Genomic DNA, 22,514 nt, shown 5'->3' on the forward strand with positions numbered 1-22,514 from the left:
TGTTACATATAGTATACTCCCTGGTATAAATGTTACATATAGTATACTCCCTGGTATAAATGTTACGTATAGTATCTCCCTGGTATAAATGTTCCAGATAGTTTACTCCCTGGTATAAATGTTACATATAGTATACTCCCTGGTATAAATGTTACGTATAGTATACTCCCTGGTATAAATGTTACATACAGTATCTCCCTGGTATAAATGTTACAGATAGTATACTCCCTGGTATAAATGTTACAGATAGTATACTCTCTGGTATAAATGTTACATATAGTATCTCCCTGGTATAAATGTTATGTATAGTATACTCCCTGGTATAAATGTTACATATAGTATCTCCCTGGTATAAATGTTACATATAGTATACTCCCTGGTATAAATGATACATATTGTATCTCCCTGGTATAAATGTTACATATAGTATACTCCCTAGTACAAATGTTACATATAGTATACTCCCTGGTATAAATGTTACATATAGTAGTTCCCTGGTATAAATGATACATATTGTATCTCCCTGGTATAAATGTTACATATAGTATACTCCCTGGTACAAATGTTACATATAGTATACTCCCTGGTATAAATGTTACATATAGTAGTTCCCTGGTATAAATGTTACATATAGTAGTTCCCTGGTATAAATGTTACATATAGTATACTCCCTGGTACAAATTTTACATATATTATACTCCCTGGTATAAATGTTACAGATAGTATACTCCCTGGTATAAATGTTACATATAGTATACTCCCTGGTATATATGTTACATATAGTATACTCCATGGTATAAATGTTACATATAGTATACTCTCTGGTATAAATGTTACATATAGTATCTCCCTGGTATAAATGTTACGTATAGTATACTCCCTGGTATAAATGATACATATTGTATCTCCCTGGTATAAATGTTACATATAGTATACTCCCTGGTATAAATGATACATATTGTATCTCCCTGGTATAAATGTTACATATAGTAGTTCCCTGGTATAAATGATACATATTGTATCTCCCTGGTATAAATGTTACATATAGTATACTCCCTGGTACAAATGTTACATATAGTATACTCCCTGATATAAATGTTACATATAGTAGTTCCCTGGTATAAATGTTACATATAGTAGTTCCCTGGTATAAATGTTACATATAGTATCTCCCTGGTATAAATGTTACAGATAGTATACTCCCTGGTATAAATGTTACATATAGTATACTCCCTGGTATAAATGTTACATATAGTATACTCCCTGGTATAAATGTTACATATAGTATCTCCCTGGTATAAATGTTACATATAGTATATTCCCGGGTATAAATGTTACATATAGTATACTCCCTGGTATAAATGTTACATATAGTATCTCCCTGGTATAAGTGTTACAGATAGTATACTCCCTGGTATAAATGTTACATATAGTATACTCCCTGGTACAAATTTTACATATAGTATACTCCCTGGTATAAATGTTACATATAGTATACTCCCTGGTATAAATGTTGCATACAGTATCTCCCTGGTATAAATGTTACAGATAGTATACTCCCTGGTATAAATGTTACATATAGTATACTCCCTGGTATAAATGTTACATATAGTATCTCCCTGGTATAAATGTTACATATAGTATACTCCCTGGTATAAATGTTGCATACAGTATCTCCCTGGTATAAATGTTGCATACAGTATCTCCCTGGTATAAATGTTACATATAGTATACTCCCTGGTACAAATTTTACATATAGTATACTCCCTGGTATAAATGTTACATATAGTATACTCCCTGGTATAAATGTTGCATACAGTATCTCCCTGGTATAAATGTTACAGATAGTATACTCCCTGGTATAAATGTTACATATAGTATACTCCCTGGTATAAATGTTACATATAGTATCTCCCTGGTATAAATGTTACATATAGTATATTCCCGGGTATAAATGTTACATATAGTATACTCCCTGGTATAAATGTTACATATAGTATCTCCCTGGTATAAGTGTTACAGATAGTATACTCCCTGGTATAAATGTTACATATTGTATACTCCCTGGTACAAATTTTACATATAGTATACTCCCTGGTATAAATGTTACATATAGTATACTCCCTGGTACAAATGTACATATAGTATACTCCCTGGTATATATGTTACATATAGTATACTCCCTGGTATAAATGTTACATATAGTATACTCCCTGGTATAAATGTTACATATAGTATCTCCCTGGTATAAATGTTACAGATAGTATACTCCCTGGTATAAATGTTACAGATAGTATACTCCCTGGTATAAATGTTACGTATAGTATACTCCCTGGTATAAATGTTACATATAGTATCTCCCTGGTATAAATGTTACAGATAGTATACTCCCTGGTATAAATGTTACGTATAGTATACTCCCTGGTATAAATGTTACATATAGTATACTCCCTGGTATAAATGTCACATATAGTATACTCCCTGGTGTAAATGTTACATATAGTAGCTCCCTGGCATAAGTGTTACATATAGTAGCTCCCTGGTATACATTTTACATATAGTATACTCCCTGGTATAAATGTTACATTTAGTATACTCCCCGGTATAAATGTTACATATAGTAGCTCCCTGGTATAAATGATACATATAGTATACTCCGTGGTATAAATGTTACATATAGTAGCTCCTTGGTATAAATGTTACATATTGTTGCTCCCTGGTATAAATGTTACATATAGTATAATCCCTGGTATAAATGTTACATATAGTATACTCCCTGGTATAAATGTTACATATAGTAGCTCCCACGGTGCTTTTTCCAATGAGTCTCACTCATGTCATCTTAAATTGTTATGTAATCACTATGTATTTTAACTTTCATTTCCCCATGTAGTGGCTGAGTAAATAGCAGGACTGTACAGTAAAGTGTCACTGAGGTTGTCTCTTGATGACTGTTTGGCCCAGCGTGCCTCTCCTGTCCTTTCTGGGCTCTTAACACTGTAAACACAGAGACGATGATTAATGTACAGTAATCCTCTCTTTCTGTGGCTTAGCCCTCGTGTACAGGTGAGGGAGAGATAGTGAGGGAAGGAGAAAGAGATGGAGGGAAAGCGAGAGAGAGAGAGAGAGAGAGAGAGATGGAGAGAAAGGGAGAGAGATGGAGAGACAGAGAGAGATATGGAGAGAGAGAGAGGGGGCGGGAAAGAGAAAGTGTATGATGTATGTGGACCGATCCTGAACTAAAGCATGACACGTTCCCTATTACACCAGGGCAAGAATAGGCACTACAGTAGCTGTTGACTATATGTAGGAAACACAACACAAGATGATGGTTAGAGTGCTGGCAACAGCATTCCACAAAAGCTGTCATGACATAATGTACGTTCGTAGCAGTTCAATAGAGTAATCCCTTTCAGCTTAATGAATTTTGTTTGGTTTTATTGCATTTTTGTTTTTGACCTGATCCCACCCCCCTAGAGACCCACAGTCCCATTCATTTCCTGGCTTAGCGAAAGAGAAAAGAATAGAACATTTTGTTTTTATAATTTTTTACTTGCATCTTACATTTTATTTAGCATCTTACTGGCATACCATGCCAGACATAAAGACAGAACTTGACGTAATGATAAAATAATGACAGGAGCAGAGAGTACATGTACAGGACAGTACGGTACTTTACAACCTAAGCCAGGTGTTTTCTAGCCTCACCATCTCAGACCCAATAGATGAGCCTCTCCCATTACATTATTCTCTTTCTGTCACCCTTACCTGGTCTGGATCTCTTTGAGAGATTTTTATGGTTCTTATTCTACCCAGCAATTCCATCAAGCTGGTGAACCTGTGTTCCATCTTCATAAGCACATGGCTAACAGCTGCCGGATTCATACATTTGGTAAGTGGCTGGGCGGGGGGTTGGGCTACGGGGGGAGTAAGGGAGGTGAGAACTCCTAACGCTTGGTCCGAAAACAACCTCTAGCCCCTCCCTTCCCCCTGGATGTGTGGCAGATCTGAAGTGCTGAAGGGTCCCTAACCAACCCCTACTTCCTACCCCCCGGGGACTCCTGTATGTCCGGAATGATCGGATAGATATGTAAGCAATACGGAACAAAATATATACAGTTGTGGGCACTAAAAATGTAGTTTAAAAAAATAACCTACACTGCGGTATAGGTTTTTTGTGACAAACTCTCGCTGGAATACCCTAGAGCGCCGTGTTTCTGGGATACCCTAGAGCACCGTGTTGCTGGGATACCCTAGAGCACCCATTACGGCAATAGTTCTGCCAGTACCAAAATACAACACATTCAGTGCCCGTAACTGTATGAAAATCCCCAGTCTTTTGAAGGCAAGGTGAAGCAGAAAATGACCATATTGCTTAAACCTATCTGATCCTCTCAGATCCACAGCAGGGCCTAGGGGGTAGTGGCCCGGGCTTGATTTGGGAATCAGCATGTTAGTTAAAAAGGCTAGGTGGGCGCCATCTTTGTATAGCCCCCATCCACCCAGTTCAGATGTGCTGCCACCCGAGGGGAGGGGGCTAGGGATTGCCTTCGGACCGGCCAATAGAGGGTGTTTCCATGTGATGATGAAGAGTTAGGGGCGCTTTAATCAATCAGTAGAACTACAGATCAATGTCTGTCCTTTTTATCAGTGAAATGACAGCTCAATCAATCAACAATGTCTGTCCTTTTTTCAGTTTTTCTCTTATTTCTTACACACAGCTGGCTCAAGTTGTCAGTACATTTATGTCAATGGCTCAACCAACAGTACAATAACACACCAACTAATATAGCATTAGAACATGCAGGAGGATACCTCGAACCTCCTGACACTAGATGGCAGCATCAGCTCAATATTAAGGTTCCAGAAATGCTGCTTTGTCTGATCAGAGTGAAAGCACGATAGTTCAGCAGGGCCAGATTCAATCAAACTTGTGTTGAGAAGGTTATATGCAGGGCCTTTGTTTGCAAACTGCTGCCCTAAGTGTCAGAACCATGTCGTGTTCAGTTCAGTTCACTTGTTTCCGAACTGGAGGCACTAACCAGTGGAGGAGGTACTTGATAGTGTCACAGCATCCTCAACCACGCCGGAAATGCATTAGTCCACTGGAAGACATGTTTGTTGGCTACTGTGTAAACTCTGCAATGCTGGCTTGATTGACTCTTAAGACCATGTTGATGGTAAGACAAACCTAGAGCACTTGCATGCACAGAACACATAGAACCTGCTTCAGGGGTTGTGATCAAAATCCTTCCAATGTTTTTGCTTAAGACTGACATTCTACCCTGTTCAAATCTCTTTCCCGCTCCCATTTTTAGGTGGAAAACTCAGGGGATCCTTGGGAAAACTTCCAAAATTCCCAGTCACTTTCCTATTGGGAATGTGTCTACTTGCTCATGGTCACTATGTCAACAGTGGGCTACGGGGATGTCTATGCAAAAACCACCCTGGGACGCCTGTTCATGGTCTTCTTCATCCTTGGGGGTTTGGTAAAACAAAGTTTTTCTCTCCCCTCCTCCCCCCTTTGCACCCTTCCCCCCCACCCTCAACCCGCCTGTCCCCATTTTCACACTATATAGAACTGTTATACCAGACAGAACAGTTAGTCTTTCAATGTCTTCATCAATGTTTACATAGCACTGTTAAGCTTACCTATTTTTATATGTACAGTATAAAGTGCATTCGGAAAGTACTCAGACCTCTTGACTTTTTCCACGTTTTGTTACGTTACAGGCTTATTCTAAAATTGATTAAAAACATTTTTTGGGTTGCTTCTGTGTGTCGCTCTGGATGGGAGTCTGTTAGATGACTAATGTGATGTAGTTGTTGAGCGGCTGCACTGCAAGTATATTCTATGTTTTAAACATTCAAACAATCTACACACAATACCCCATAATGACAAAGCAAAAACAGGTTTTTATAAATTTGCGCAAATGTATAAACAAATAGAAAACTGAAATATCACAAGTATTACGATCCTTTACACAGTACTTAGTTGAAGCACCTTTGGCAGTGATTACTGCCTCAAGTCTTCTTGCGTATGATGCTACAAGCTTGGCACACTTGTATTTGGGGAGTTTCTCTCATTCTTCTGTGCAGATCCTCTCACGCTCTGTCAGGTTGGATGGGGTGCGTCACTGCATAGCTATTTTCAGGTCTTTTCAGAGATGTTCAAGGACACTCTGAGACTTGTCCCGAATCCACTCCCGCGTTGTCTTGGCTGTGTGCTTAGGGTCATTGTCCTGTTGGAAGGTGAACCTTAACCCCCAGTCTGAGGTCCTGAGCGCTCTGGAGCAGGTTTTCATCAAGGTACTCCCTGCCACTGAAAAACATCCCCACAGCATGATGCTGCCACCACCATGTTTCACCGTAGGGATGGTGCCAGGTTTCCTCCAAACGTGACGCTTGGCATTCAGACCAAATATTTCAATCTTGGTTTCATCAGACCAGAGCATCTTGTTTCTCATGGTCTGAGAATCTTTAGGTGCATTTTGGCAAACTCCAAGCAGGCTGTCATGTGCCTTTTACTGAGGAGTGTCTTCAGTCTGGCCACTCTACCATAAAAGCCTGATTGGTCGAGCGCTGCAGAGATGCTTGTCCTTCTGGAAGGTTCTCCATCTCCGCAGAGGAGCTCTGGAGCTCTGTCAGTGACCATCGGGTTCTTGGTCACCTCCCTGCCCAAGGCCCTTCTCCCCTGATTGCTAAGTCTGGCAGGGCGGCCAGCTCTAGGAAGAGTCTTGGTGGTTCCAAATTTATTCCATTTAAGAATGATGGAGGCCACTGTGTTCTTGGGGACCTTCAATGCTGCATACATTTTTTGGTACACTTCCCCAGATCTGTGCCTCGACACAATCCTGTCTCGGAGCTGTACAGACAATTCCTTCGACCTCATGGCCTGGTTTTTGCTCTGACATGCACTGTCAACTGTGGGACCTTACATACTGTAGACAGGTGTATGCCTTTCCAAATCATGTCCAATCAATTGCACTTACCACAGGTGGACTCCAATCAAGTTGTAGAAACATCTCAAGGATGATGAATGGAAACAGGATACACCTGAGCTCAATTTCGAGTCTCATAGCAAAGGGTCTGAATAGTTATGTAAATAAGGTATTTCTGTTTTTATTATTAATACAATTACAAACATTTCTAAACATGTTTTTTTGCTTTGTCATTATGGGGTATTGTGTGTAGATTGATGAGGGAAAAAAATAATTTGAATCAATTTTAAAATAAGGCTGTAACGTAACAAAATGTGGAAAAGTCAAGGGGTCTGAATACTTTCCGAATGTGCTGTAAGTACCTGCTTAGGTTACTATTGATGCTATTTGTCTATTAGGACTATTGCTGTGATGCCTCCTGTAGTAGCATACTGTATATTTGCACTTGACAATAGTCACTCATGTCTTGCTTCCCTCCCTATAGCTTGTGGATTGTATTTGTCTGAAGAGTAGAGTTATAAGATAATGTGCTACTAGCAGATTGATAATGTGGTTGTTGCTGTTCTTCTTAAAGCAGTCTGTTGTTTCAGGACTACCCCCTTCCTCTCGTGTCCCTCCCCACTATTCCAACAAACACAGTGGCAGGAAGACCAGGCCTAGGCCAGCCTGAGTGATACCATAGCGACCGCAGCTCTTTACACTCTGACATTTAACCCCAGTCAGAACAGCACCCCCTAGAGGAAAATGGGCTCCCTGCAGCTAAACAGATTTATGTTAGTTTAGACTGTTAGCCTGTAACTCGATCCATCTCATATGATCCAATAGAAGATGACCTCCAGCTGTTTGAGAGTGTGCCGTGTGGTTGTCATAGCGATGTGAAGAAAGAAAGAGAAAGAAACAAAGAAAGAAAGAAAGAAAGAGTGTTACTCTGTCTGGAGGCTGTTTAGGTCTGGCAGCAGTAGGTCTGTTTCCTATCAGGAGTGCCATTAAATTACTCCATTGTGGTGATTCTGTAAACCCAGATCAAACTCAAAGCAGCGCTCACATCAACCTCACATCGTAACACATTATTTCCCCTGGATTTGGGTTTCGTGAGTATATTGGCTTAGTAAAAGGTTAATGGATAAAACAGTAATGAAATAGCTCAATAGTTCATGGTTAGCTGAACAGTTCGGTTGGTAGAGTGTAGCTCAGTTGGTAGTGCATGGCGCTTGCAATGCCAGGATTGTGGGTACGATTCCCAAGGGGGTCCAGTATGAAAATGTATAAATTCACTACTGTAAGTCGCTCTGGATAAGAGCGTCTGCAAAATGACTAAAATGTCAACATAAAAACAGTTAGCAGAAACCTGAACAGTTAGTGGATAGCTAAACATTAAGCAACAGCTCAACAGTTTGTGAATAGTTATGAGGTTAGTTAAAGGCTCAAAACTGTTACAAAATAGCTAAATAGATCATGGATAGCTGAAAAGTTGGCACATAGCTCAACAGATAGTAGATAGCTAAATGGCTAGCAAACAGCTCAATAGTTAGTGGACAGCTAAACAGTAAGCAACAGCTCAACAGTTTGTGAATAGCTATAAGGTTAGAAAACTTCTCAAAGGTTGGTGGTTAGCAAGCAACTCAGCAGGTAGTGGGTAGTTAAATGGATAGCAACAATCTAGACAGTTCCTCTAAACGGTTTACAAACAACACTTTGTGAATAACTAAACAGTTCGTGGGAAGATAAATGGCTAGTAAAAAGCTCAGCAGCTGAAGAGTTATCAAAAATGGCTAAACAGTGCGAGCGGGATATTGCTGTTGACATAGGCAGTTAAGAGTGAAGTACCTCCGGACAGGACAGGAGCCTGCAACTTTGCAAAATGCATCCAGCTCATTCCCACTGCCCTCCAAATGAGTCTTAATGTGTTTTGCAGCTGTGGACCATCAGGCCGGCCTGCTCAAATCAACCTGCCACATCATTGGTGTTTGTTGGACAAAACATGGCACATAGGTTTTTTTCCTCTCTTCTCTTTTGCTACTTCCAGATGTTTTAGATCCTATCACAGATCAACCGTTGTTGGACGGCTGTGGCGATATTTACGCTTTACATTTTTTCTTCCCAAAACCCATTACCCTTAAAAAATTGGGTTTTCTTAATTAAAATGTTTTCTTTCCTATTTTTACCCCCAAAATAAATTTAAAAAACTTTGATTGGGCAACGCATCTCACTATCTCTTAGTTTGTTCTCTTCTTTAAAGTGTCAGTGCTAAGTGAGAACTACAAGAAACTTTTGGACACTCATCCCCCCCAGTTTTTCAGCATTTGCACATTTATTTGATATCTTAAGAAAAACAACCCCCCCCCCCCCCCCCCGCCAGAAATCTGTTTGGATTCAAGGGCCCGCTAGCCGACCCCCCTCCACCTCCTCTATGGCGTAGTCTCTTTTTTTAGTCTCTTCTTCTGTCTCCCATCTTCTCCTTAGGCCATGTTTGCCAGCTACGTCCCTGAAATCATAGAGTTAATAGGAAACCGCAAGAAATATGGTGGTTCCTATAGTGCGGTTAATGGGAGAAAGTAAGTATTTTCCGGAAGGTTCTGCTGTCTTTCCTTGTACGCGGTAGAACCCTTTCTGCATGCCCTTTTCTTTTTTCTGTTTCATGCATGTAGGCCATGTTTGCTCGCTACGTGCCAGAAATTGCTGCTCTCATCCTTAATCGGAAGAAATACGGAGGGAGTTATAACTCAACACGAGGCAGAAAGTAAGTCCAAATCCAGTCAAGGTGTGGTTGTGTGACACAAGTGCTCCCCCTCAGGTTAAGAGTGATATGGGGGTTGATTCACCAAGTTACAATTACTTTAAAGTCACACTGCGTGACTGGAGACCTTGGCCATAAGGACACACATGTCCATGTCCCTTTACTCTCTCTATTTATCTCTCCCTGTCTTTATTCTCTCTCTGTCTTTATTCTCTGTCTTTATTCTCTCTCTGTCTTTCCTCTCTCTGTCTTTATTCTCTCTGTCTTTCCTCTCTCTGTCTTTATTCCCTCTCTGTCTTTATTCTCTCTGTCTTTATTCTCTCTCTGTCTTTATTCTCCTCTGTCTTTCCTCTCTCTGTCTTTATTCTCTCTGTCTTTATTCTCTCTGTCTTTATTCTCTCTCTGTCTTTATTCTCTCTATGTCTTTATTCTCTCTGTCTGTATTCTCTCTGTCTTTATTCTCTATCTTTATTCTCTCTGTCTTTATTCTCTCTCTGTCTTTATTCTCTCTCTGTCTTTATCCTCTCTCTGTCTTTATTCTCTCTCTGTCTTTATTCTCTCTCTGTCTTTATTCTCTCTGTCTTTCTTCTCTCTGTCTTTCTTCTCTCTCTGTCTTTCTTCTCTCCCTCTCTTTCTTCTTTCGCTCTCTCTCTCGCTCTTTCTTTTGCTGTCTCTCTCGCTGTCTCTCTCGTGCTCTCTCTTGTTCCCTCTCTTGATCTCTTGCTCTCTTTCTCACTCTCTCTCTCCCTCTCTCTCTCTCTCTCTCTCTCTCTCTCTCTCTCTCTCCTGTTCTCTCTCACTCTCTCTCTCTCTCTTGTTCTCTCTCTCTCTTGTTCTCTCTCTCTCCCTCTCTCTCTCTCTCCCCCCCCTCTCTCTCTCTCTCTCTCTCTCTTGTTCTCTCTCTCGATCACTCTCTCTTTCTCACTCTGTCCCTCACTCAATGATTACCTGAAGTCCATCCTTGTGCTTTTGTTTTTATTTTTTACTTTGATACATCCTATGTGCTGCATTTTAATTTAATTTGAAAACTAGAGCTTTCATGACTACATTATAGACATATGCTATTAATATGTGATGATTTATTCCTAATTATGTACAGTACTGTTATGTGTTGTCCTACTTATTAATTCCGAGACCATCCAATGACATTCCTCCTTCAATTGTGCTCTCACTATAAGGACGAATCAGGGTCATGATGATACATCATTGTAAAATAACTAGTCATGAAACCCCTACTATCAGCTCTAAAAAGTACACGTTTCTGCTTCACAAGAAAATAGAAAAATACATTAATCCTCAACTGCATTATTATTGGTGGTCTTTTAGTAGCATCATCAATCTCAATGACCTTGCAGGATATGATTTTGTTTCTTGTTTTCATTTTGCTTGAGTTACTTTGATTAAGACATGTTTTTGTGTTTTTTTTGCATCATTTATCTGCATGTCTCTGTGACCTGAGCTCAGCTCTGTTGGCTTTTTCATGCTTCATGGTTCCCATGACAAACCTGACAAAAGCTCAACTTCCTGTCTTGTCACCACCAGCCCCATCGCATCATCACTGTGTGACATGACTCTTATTAACCGCTCACTCGCATCATCTCTGCTCGACATGACTCTGGCCATGATCTTCAGTCAGCTCCCACACCCTGAATGCTGGATGCCTCGCTCTCATTGGAGGCTCTCGATTGCTCTTGGCTTGCTTTGCCCGCTTGGTTCTGTGGTGTCGCGTTGTTTGATTTGTGTGGCTGTAGTTGTGTGGGCAAGAGGTTGTGGTGTTATGTGCGGTGGTGTGTGTGTGTGTGTGTGTATGTGTGTGGACGTTCAGAACACAGGTTGTTGTGTTGTGTGTGTATGTACAGTGGGGCCGAGTCCCTGGTTCTGTGGCTCAAACCTTACTGGCTCAACAGCACATCACACAGACTAACTAACCTCTTAGTTAGACCCAGACTAACCTCACTGCTCCTAATAGTTTAGCTCAGCAGAATGAAGAGACTTCCTGCATCTCTCTCTCTCCCACCGTCTTTATATGTTCTACCTTACTATTTTCTTCCTCTCCCGCTTTCTCTTCCTTCTCCTTCTCCTACTCTCCCTCATTCTCTCCTTTATCCCCCTCGATCTCTCTCTCTCTCTCTCTACCCCCTTTCCCCTCAGTGAGACAAGATTAACGAGATGTTATGTTTGGCTGGCGCCCTACGTCTCCGTTCACTGACAGGGTGTTGAGAGAAGGGTTTGTCAAAAGTGCCTACTCCCCCTCTCGCCACCTTTCCCTCTCCCTCACTCCCCCTTTCACACACTCTCCCACTTTCACTCTTTACTGTACCTCTCTCTCTAGCCATTTCTTGCTATCTCTCTCTCTCCCTCCCCCTTCTCCTTTTCCCTGGCTGTACTGTACATGTGGTAGTAATCGGGCCCCCAGGTCAGCCTGCCAAACACAGAGGCTCAGACTGGCACAATGATATGTGTATATACTGTATGTATGGGTTCATACTTTATATGTACATATCAAGACACATATACAAACACATTTGTCATAATGGTTTATTGTTTCATTATGGAGAGTATACTTTTTGGGCAAGGAAAAATTGAAACAAGTTAAGTTCACGAAACTGTGGGTTAGGAAGATTTCCAACTTCCAGTTAATATTATACATCTTTAAGTGTTTTATCTGTAGACATAGAATACAGTTTCATGACACGCGCATACACACACACACACACACACACACACACACACACACACACACACACACACACACACACACACACACACACACACACACACACACACACACACACACACACACACACACACACACACACACCAGTCATATAGTGACAGATCTCACGTCACCTAGACTGATGTCATAAAGACAAGCGTTCTGTTGGCTCTCGACTCACTGCACTGTGGTTCTTATTAGGGCTCTGTGGTTTCCATTAGCCCCCACTGAAACAGAGGGACTGGTATGGAAACTGGGCTAATCCCTGGCTGAACCCTGCAGTACTCTGAATGTGTTAGTTCTCTGTAGGCCTGTGAGGGCTTGTAGTCTGAGGTGTGGAGACCTGGAGACTCTCATCCCAGTCAAACATATTATATAATATGTACAGTATGCATTAAGGAATTTAATGCACAATGTATAAACATAAATAAATACCATACTTAATGTGATACTAAACATGAATAAACTACATGAATTACCTACATGAGTAACATTAGAGTATGAATAACATCTCCAGTATTCAGGTTAGATAGCATCCAAATATATCTTCCTTGTTTCTGTGGCAAAATGTATTTTAAATGCTACACCGTGTTTCACTAGTTACAAAGATGGAGGCCGCTGTTGAGTGAAAGACACAAGAGATATGTTTGTTTTGGTGCCATTCTTTCTGCATCCTATAGTATCAGCCAATGGATCAGAGCGATATCAGTGGTGTGGCCTCTGTTGCTGGTGTTTGAGCTGTCTGTTTGCTGTGGTGAAGTATTTGATGTGTTTCTGATGATATGGTTTGTTAGGTTGAAATCCTGCATGGTCTGTAAGGCATGTTCTCAGACTTCCCTTGTGCATTTTAGTGTGATGCTGTGCACCTTCTATTGTGGCACTTGGTATTTGTGTGTAATATTTTCTCATATGTTCTGTGCCTCTGTGATTGTACACACAACTTGAGTTTTTGTGTTTGAGTCCAAGGTCGAATAAGCCTAAAGGAAGTTATATTTTTTGCAAACCAATGAATAGATTTTGAATCGTATCCTTACTACTCCTTAAATATATAGCCAAATACCTTCCTTGGCTTGGATACTGTGCTGTTGTTTATAATGCTAGCCCTGGCGCACCAATAGGCAAAATTATCAGTAGTTTGTCCATCCTGCAATGAAGTCAACTGAAGCTATATACTCCCAACAATGGTTCCGCTTTAAAAATCTGTCAAGCTTCACTGATAACACATATATACACTACCGTTCAAATATTTGGTGGCACTTGTTTTTGAAGGAAAAGCTATTTTTTTTGTCCATTTAAAATAACATCAAATTGATCAGAAATACAGAGTCGACATTGTTAATGTTGTAAATGACTATTGTAGCTGGCCTTCTAGGCAGACATCCTCTGTCCAGTGTTTGTGTTTTTATTTTTATTGACCATTCTGAGATACTGTATGGTTATTCTTTGCAACTCTGCCTAGAAGGCCAGCATCCCAGAGTCGCCTCTTCACTGTTGACATTGAGACTGGTGTTTTGTGGGTACTATTTAATGAAGCTGCCAGTTGAAGACTTGTGAGGCATCTGTTTCTCAAACTAGAAATTCTAATGTACATGTCCTCTTGCTCAGTTGTGCACCGGGGCCTCCCACTCTTTCTATTCTGGTTAGAGCCAGTTTGCGCTGTTCTATGAAGGGAGTAGTACACAGCGTTGTACGAGATCTTCAGTTTCTTGGCAATTTCTCACATGGATTAGCCTTCATTTCTCAGAACAAGAATAGACTGATTGGTTTCAGAAGAAAGTTCTTTGTTTCTGGCCCACAAATGCTGATGCTCATGATACTCAACAGTTCTAAAGAAGGCCAGTTTTATTCCTTCTTTTATCAGAACAACAGTTTTCAGCTATGCTAACATAATTGCAAAAGGGTTTTCTAATGATCAATTAGCCTTTTAAAATGATACATTTGGATTAGCTAACACAACATGCAATTGGAACACAGGACTGATGGTTGCTGATAATGGGCCTCAGTACGCCTATGTAGATATTCCATGAAAAAATCTGCTGTTTCCAGCTACAATAGTAATTTACAACATTAAAAATGTCTACACTGTATTTCTGATCAATTTGATGTTATTTTAATGGACAAAAAAAGGCGACATTTCTAAGTGACTCCACATTTCTGAACGGTAGTGTACATGGATATGAGATGTCTGAGATGAACTCGGTGTGTGTGTGTGTGTGTTTGTGTGTGTGTGTGTGCGTGTGCGTGTGCGTGTGTGTGAGAGAGTGTGTGAGTGCTCCCGCGCCTGTCTTAATGCGGAGCCACAATAAACCATGTACTACGCTGCACAAATCCCATATACTGTACTCAGCCTCTGAAGATGACTTCAGGACATTGGGAGTAGGAAAACATGACTGATGTTTTTGTCTCCCTGAATGGGACACATCATCTTCTGCCAATGGCTGTTGACATCTCACTGAGACCTCTGCTCATCATCTGATCTCACCTGAGAGCTCACAGCCTCATCACATCGCTGGATAGTTAGTCCAGGGCCCAGCATGCAGTCACCGCTGCTCTTCTAAACACTTCATGGAATGATCTGCCAGATCTGTGAAGATCATTGTGTTCAATGGCTACCAGGCCATATGTTGTCACCATGTCTACCAGGTGTCCACCAGATCATGTCTACTCCTTTTCTCTGGCCATGACCACCTCAATCTGCTTCAGCCTGCATCAGTCTGCCTCAGCCTGGCCTCAGTCTGCTTCAGTCCACTTAAGTATGCATCAGTCTGCTTTAGACCTCTTCAATGTGTTTCAATGCCACTTTGGACACACTGATCTGGACTGGAACTCATATAGACTTCCTTACCGTTCATATTCACACAGCTGAGAGAATTCACTCACACTCTTACAGTCGATTCTTGCATATACAACAGGAGTTCATGTATCATCCAATGGTCTCATCTTCTCCCAGTATGAGAACATGGGTTTGGATCAGTGTTTGTTTCCGTTAGAACATATTGAGCCTGATGAGTTAGGTCTTGTAGTGATCAGGGCAGACCACAGTTCTTCAGTCAGTAACCCAATGCACAGACAGTCTAACTGCTCCACCAATCGCATACAGGGACAGAGCTGCAGAAGCGAATTGTCATCTGGCATCTCTTGTCTTGTGGCATCTCTTGAATAGAGACATTGTAATTACACAGATTGTCTTACAGGTCTTTTTAGGGCAATTAGGGTAGCTCTCCATCTCTGTGTCCAATGTAATCCCCTGGATGGCAAGAGGCTGGACTCAACAAGAGCATGTTTGGGTTTCTCTTCATTTGAGGTGTGACGTCGAACATTGGCTCGACGACGTTGAGTTGGTTTTTCCTACCGCAGTACAAATGAGACCATTGGTAAAGCTGAACAGTTCAAACTGTCTTTAATCCTGTGGATTAGTTTGATTATGTAGTGTATCAACATACTACTTTAACTATGGAGGCATTGGGAAACCCTCCCCTAGGCAGCTTGCAAAATCTTTGCTTTGTGCTGAAGAACAGAACGAAATAATATGTATTTTGAGTCACCTGAACAGGCTTGATATGTTACAGTGACTAGGAGATGCATCTGTGTTTAAACTGACTAAAATCTACTCTGGTATGAGTGAAGATCCTATGTGAGTATTACTGTGAAACCCTCTATCTGAGAGCCTCTCTCTCTGGACTGGATCATCACCATCTGACACTGGAGCCCAGAGTGGAACCATGGGACAAACAATGTCACGACCCCAGTCATGACCCCAGTCCGATCTATCCCCTATCTGTCTAAATCCATCTTCCTCCCGAAGTCAGCAGTGCTCTATGTCTGACATAGAACTCTACTTCACTTAACACACTATCCTGCCATCCACACGTCAACCAGCCTCAAGTTCTGTTTAGAGGTCCTGTCAGCCACAGACCAAGAAACCACTTTAGAAGGCTTTTAGTAATGCCTTGTATGAAAGCGTGCGTGTATTGATGTACATGTGTTTGTCAACATGTATTCGGCTCTCAGAGGGTCGGTTTGACGCAAGGGGACGGATGACAATCTAAACCAGAATGTGTACTGTAGGATTATATTTTAGGTCTCCTTAAAGTGGTTCAAAGTTCAGGGTTTGGTTGCACACGTCATGTCATGGAGGGGGAAACTACGTTTTTCACTCTTGTGGGGATTTGTTTTCTTTTACTGAAAAAACAACAACACCAAAAGTCATGTCTAGTTTTCTGAATATATTTTTCTGACACAAATGTTTTTTTATTGGGAATTAGAGTTGAGAGTGCTTTGGTATGATGTGTGTGTTCTTTTCGGGGCATTCCTGTGTTAGTTGTGATTTATGTTGCCTTGCTCAGGTTGATTTCACCCCACCCCCCCTTTCTCCAGGCACATTGTGGTCTGTGGTCATATAACGCTCGAAAGTGTCTCCAACTTCCTCAAAGACTTCCTACACAAGGACAGGGATGATGTCAATGTAGAAATTGTTTTTCTCCATAAGTAAGTACATGTTTCGCTCCCTGACTTTAAACCATTACATTGCAAAATGTACAAAATATTTTTAAAAATATATAAAAATATAAACATAAAGCATAGGAAATTGTATTTTTCTCTATTCTTTCTCTCATGACCCCCCCCCTTTTTAAATGTGGGGTCTAATGTATTTCTAAAGTATGCATCAAATATCTACACTATATATACAAAACTATGTGGACACCCCTTCAAATTAGTGGATTCGGCTAATTCAGCCACAACCGTTGCTGTTAGGTGTATAAAATCGAACACACAGCCATGCAATCTCCATAGACAAACATTGACCGTAGAATGGCTCGTACTGAAGAGCTCAGTGACTTTCAATGTGTCACCGTCGTAGGATGCCACCATTCCAACAAGTCAGTTCATCACATTTCTGCCCGATTAGAGCTGCCCCGATCAGCTGAAAGTGCTGATATTGTGAAGTGGAAACGTCTAAGAGCAACAACGGTTCAGCTGTGAAGTGGTAGGCCACACAACCCACAGGACGGGACTGCTGAGTGCAGAAGCGCGAAGCACATAAAAATCATCTGTCCCCGGTTGCGACACTCACTACGAGTTACAAACTGCCTCTGGCAGCAAAGTCAGCACAAGAACTGTTCGACGGGAACTTCATGAAGTGGGTTTCCATGTCCGAGCAGCCACACACAAGCCTTAGATCACCATGCACAATGCCAAGCATCGGCTAGTGTGGTGTAAAGCTCGCTGGAGTGGCGTAAAGCTCGCCGCAGTGGAAATGCATTCTCTGGAGTGATGAATCACACTTCACCATCAGCCAGTCCAATGGACGAATCTGGGTTTGGCGGATGCCAAGAGAATGCTACCTGCACGAATGCATAGTGCACACTGTAAAGTTTGGTGGAGTAAAAATGGTCTGGGGCTCTTTTTCATGGTTCGGGCTAGGCCGCTTAATTACAGTGCAGGGAAATCTTAATGCTACAGCATACACTGACATTCTAGACGATTCTGTGCTTCCAACTTTATGGCAACAGTTTGGGGGAAGGCCCTTTCCTGTTTGCATGACAATGCCCCCGTGCACAAAGCGAGGTCAATACAGAAATGGTTTGTCGAGATCGGTGTGGAAGAACTTGACTGGCCTAATCATCAAACATCAGTGCCCGACCTCACTAATGCTCTTGTGGCTGAATGTAAGCAGGTCCCCGCACCAATGTTCCAACATCCTGTGGAAAGCCTTCCCTGAAGAGTTGAGGCTGTTATAGCATCGAAGGGGGATCCAACTCCATATTAATGCCCATGATTTTGGAATGAGATGTTTGACTAGCAGGTGTCCACATACATTTGGCCATGTAGTGTATGTCTTTTTTTTATGGGATCCAACCCCTTGATTGAGTATAGTACAGAGCACACTGCTTGTGAGTCACTCGGAAAGAGTTTCTGCTTCATTACTTAACAACTTCAAATCCCAACATGTATATGTCCTTGCACTCTCACTCTCTTTCTCTTTCACTCTCTCACTCGCTGCTCCTGTAGTATTTCCCCTAATCTTGAGCTGGAAGCCTTGTTCAAACGCCACTTTACCCAAGTGGAGTTCTACCAGGGATCTGTTCTCAACCCTCACGATCTGGCCCGAGTGAAGGTACTGTACTGGAATGTACTGCTGTTATAAATCATATTACACCGTACTGTAGTTACAGGGTGAAAGGCTGTGTGTGAAAACAAGACAATTACTAAAAAGGCCAATGCTCCTGATCCCACCATCTAAGAGTGACAATGTTTCAGTCCAAGTTGGACCTTTGCTTTGACCTGACGAAGATCAATCTTGGGTTGAAATGTGAATATTTAAAGGTGAGAGGGTTTCTGCTGTGTATTCTCTAACTCTTTATCGTTCCCTGTATAGATTGAGTCAGCAGACGCCTGTCTGATTCTGGCTAATAAATACTGTCCAGATCCCGATGCTGAAGATGCCTCCAACATCATGAGGTAATGATGATGATGATAAAAAAATCTGGAGAGGGGACTGTTTACAGTATGTGTTCAATATATTTTTTTGAATTTGTAGGGTCATCTCTATCAAGAACTATTCCCCCAAGATACGAATTATCACTCAAATGTTACAATACCATAACAAGGTAGGGTCAGCACATCACTCCTCTGCTTCCTGCAATGATCAACATAAGATAACTATGGTTCAACTGTCTTTGGAGATGTATAATGTGTGTGTGTGTGTGTGTGTGTGTGTGTGTGTGTGTGTGTGTGTGTGTGTGTGTGTGTGTGTGTGTGTGTGTGTGTGTGTGTGTGTGTAGGCTCACCTGCTCAACATTCCTAGCTGGAACTGGAAGGAGGGGGATGATGCGATCTGTCTAGCAGAGCTGAAGGCTGGCTTCATAGCTCAGAGCTGTCTAGCCCAGGGCCTCTCCACCATGCTTGCCAATCTCTTCTCCATGAGGTCTTTCATCGAGGTAACGTTGATACAACATTAACATGACCTTTTCACAAATATCTCTTTCATCAAGCTAACAATATCAGTAAGGGAACATTAGCACAAATTATTTGACGCAATGTCATCACGGTAACATTAACGCAACCTTTTCACAATGTCTGTCATCGAGATAATGTTGACACAATAACAGTAAGGTAACATTAAAGCCTAGATTCAATCTGGTCCGCAGAAGATCCACGTAATAGCATGATTGATATTTAAGGGTAATTTCCGTTTGAGCCAACATACAGTGTGCAGTATTTAAGGTGAATGTGGTCTCCGCAAACTTGTAAACGTGGCCTTTAAAATAGCCGAAAAGGGGTGATGGGATTGAATCTAGCCCTAACACAACCTTTTCACAATGAGGTCTGTCATAAGAGGTAACGTTGACACAATAACAGTAATGTAACATTAACACAACCTGTTCACAATGTTGTTTTACTTTGGTATTTACTCTAGTACTACAGGATAGATACTGTAAGTGATTCCATGGGAGGACTGAGCTCTGGTCTTCTGAGTGAGTGTTTTCATTCAGAATCGTAACAGTTTTTCAGTCAGTCTGGTTTATCATATATAATCTGTAGGATCTTTGGCACTCAGCATTGCAGAGGTGCTCCCCTATATGAAAGAGCTGGTCTTCTTGTCGTAAAGATAATGGAGAAGTTTATAATGAGCGGGCTGACGAGGTTAGGATGGAGAAGAAACATCTGCTGGCCATATTTCCTGTATGAAAACAGACTAAGAAATGTAGAAAAGATGGACTATCAATGCTAAACCATAAACGGGGATCTAAGCTGTGAATGAAAAGGTATTGTCCTCGTTAAAGAGGGATTTAAAACATTCGTCTTTCATCATCTACCATATGGCAGCTGCAAAGCTTGCAGGAAACTCATCCCTCATCGTCTATGGCAGCTCAGTGGATATGATGGAGCCCGCATGAACATCTGACAAAGAAGGGAGGAATCACTTCACATGAGAGGAAGAAGTGAAGAGCTACAGTATCATTGTTACCATTATTTGATGAGTTGTGAAGCGATACAGCCCTATTCAGTCAGAACTCATGCTAGGCCAAGCCTAGTGAAACAACTTGTACATAATATACTGTCACCAAGTCAGCACGCCCTTGCTTCACTCAAAGTCAACTAAAACGCTATATTCAAACCATACCATCTATGGTTTAATAGCAGGATGAATACACATAAAATAGTTGGCAACAGAGAGTCGATGTGAATGTCCGAAGAACATGAAATTATTCAAAATCTATCGTAAATGCTAATATGGGGGCGGCAGGGTAGCCTAGTGGTTAGAGCGTTGGACTAGTAACCAGAAGGTTGCAAGTTCAAACCCCCGAGCTGACAAGGTACAAATCTGTCGTTCTGCCCCTGAACAAGCAGTTAACCCACTATTCCCATGCCGTCATTGAAAATAAGAATTTGTTCTTAACTGACTTGCCTGGTTAAATAAAGGTAAAAAAAAAAAAAAAATATGATCCATTTTGAATGGCACCATTGTGCGGTTGAGAGAGGACAGGAGTAATTAAAATAGTTCTGTAATAGAGGTGGCCTCTTCTGATTCTGTCAGCATGCCTTCGACTTAGAGACCTCCATAAACATATGAACCTAAAGGCACAACGCTAGAAACGGAATGCTTGGTGGTTTGCACTTGAGGACCGATTATTGTGAGGCTTCTTAACTAGGTGAACTTAACTAGGTGAAGAGTGATGTGTCCGACAGCTTTTCTCAGCACAACTCTTACTAGGTAAATACAGAGAATGCGTTCCAAATGGCATCCTATTCCCTATTTAGTGCACTACTTTTGACCAGGGCCCATAGCGCTATATAGGGAATATGGTGCCTTTTGGTACACATCATGGAGAAATAGTTAAGTTCTGACACATTCTGCTGAAGACGTCTGTAATGAGCCTGTGTGTGAATGGGAGAGGAGGGATGTCTGGTCAGATCTGGATGAAGTTCATCAGGCCTTGTTTTGTTACCAGGGCGATAATAGGCCGTCGTCATGGCAATTTGCCATCACAGGTGATTGAAACAGAAAGAGAACCAGAAAGTTAGTGAAAGGTGCTAATGAGAGACCCAAAAATACACACATACGCACACACACACACAATATAATGGATGCCATCTCCACAGGATCCCCTTGATTAGTGTTCCCCTAAATATGCCTGACCAATTGCTCTTACCCAAACAGGCGAGGCATGTGTGTGTGTTAGTTAGAGGAAGTGTGTTCTGAGTCCCATATTAAAGCCTGTACAGAAGTTAGGATGGGGTGTAGTTATGATAAAGAGACATGGAGACGGTTTCATTATGGGTCTAAGGATCTGACTGTGTCTGCAGTTCATCAAAGTGTCTTCTCCTCCATCACTAAGAGACTGCTATTGAGGATGGGCTTATAAGTGGCTTATAACTGTGCTCAAGTTACTACTATACACATTTTCCATTTGTATATGTATTTTTATGTCTTTATATGTGTCTTTACGTATTTATATATGTATTTATATGTATCTTTACGTATTTATATATGTCTTTATATGTGTCTTTACGTATTTATATATGTGTTTATATGTATCTTTACGTATTTATATATGTATGTTGTGCTTGTTGCTTCTCAGATTGAAGAGGATACGTGGCAGAAGTACTATTTAGAAGGGGTAGCTAATGAGATGTACACAGAGTATCTGTCCAGTGCCTTTGTGGGGCTCTCCTTCCCAGCAGTCTGTGAGTAAGTATGACACACCACAGTGATTTAGTCCTTGGGCCGGTATGGGTAACTCTCTGCTACATTCTGCTGCTCTGTTTTACTGCTGCTGTACAACCGCTGTTCTGTCCCTGGTACTGCTACAACCGCTGTTCTGTTCCCTGGTACTGCTACAACCGCTGTTCTGTCCCTGGTACTGCTACAACCGCTGTTCTGTTCCCTGGTACTGCTACAATCGCTGTTCTGTTCCCTGGTACTGCTACAACCTCTGTTCTGTTCCCTGGTACTGCTACAACCACTTTTCTGTTCCCTGGTACTGCTACAACCGCTGTTCTGTTCCCTGGTACTGCTACAACCGCTGTTCTGTCCCTGGTACTGCTACAACCGCTGTTCTGTCCCTGGTACTGCTACAACCGCTGTTCTGTTCCCTGGTACTGCTTCAACCGC

General features: G+C 41.5%; 1 protein-coding gene across 8 annotated transcripts in view; it reads left to right on the forward strand.

Moving 5' to 3' along the window:
• Positions 1 to 22,514, forward strand: part of kcnma1a (potassium large conductance calcium-activated channel, subfamily M, alpha member 1a) — a 322,881-nt gene that overhangs the window by 232,626 nt on the left and 67,741 nt on the right. For all 8 annotated transcript variants that reach the window (XM_064933978.1, XM_064933974.1, XM_064933979.1 and 5 more), the window contains exons 7-15: positions 3,817 to 3,892; positions 5,319 to 5,489; positions 9,405 to 9,496; positions 16,772 to 16,882; positions 18,407 to 18,512; positions 18,774 to 18,856; positions 18,936 to 19,005; positions 19,180 to 19,335; positions 21,982 to 22,091. In XM_064933978.1, coding sequence (XP_064790050.1) covers positions 3,817 to 3,892; positions 5,319 to 5,489; positions 9,405 to 9,496; positions 16,772 to 16,882; positions 18,407 to 18,512; positions 18,774 to 18,856; positions 18,936 to 19,005; positions 19,180 to 19,335; positions 21,982 to 22,091 — 975 coding nt within the window. The remainder of the gene's footprint in view (positions 1 to 3,816; positions 3,893 to 5,318; positions 5,490 to 9,404; positions 9,497 to 16,771; positions 16,883 to 18,406; positions 18,513 to 18,773; positions 18,857 to 18,935; positions 19,006 to 19,179; positions 19,336 to 21,981; positions 22,092 to 22,514) is intronic.

The sequence above is a fragment of the Oncorhynchus masou genome, chromosome 24 (genome assembly GCF_036934945.1).
Source record: "Oncorhynchus masou masou isolate Uvic2021 chromosome 24, UVic_Omas_1.1, whole genome shotgun sequence".
Lineage (NCBI taxonomy): Eukaryota > Metazoa > Chordata > Actinopteri > Salmoniformes > Salmonidae > Oncorhynchus > Oncorhynchus masou.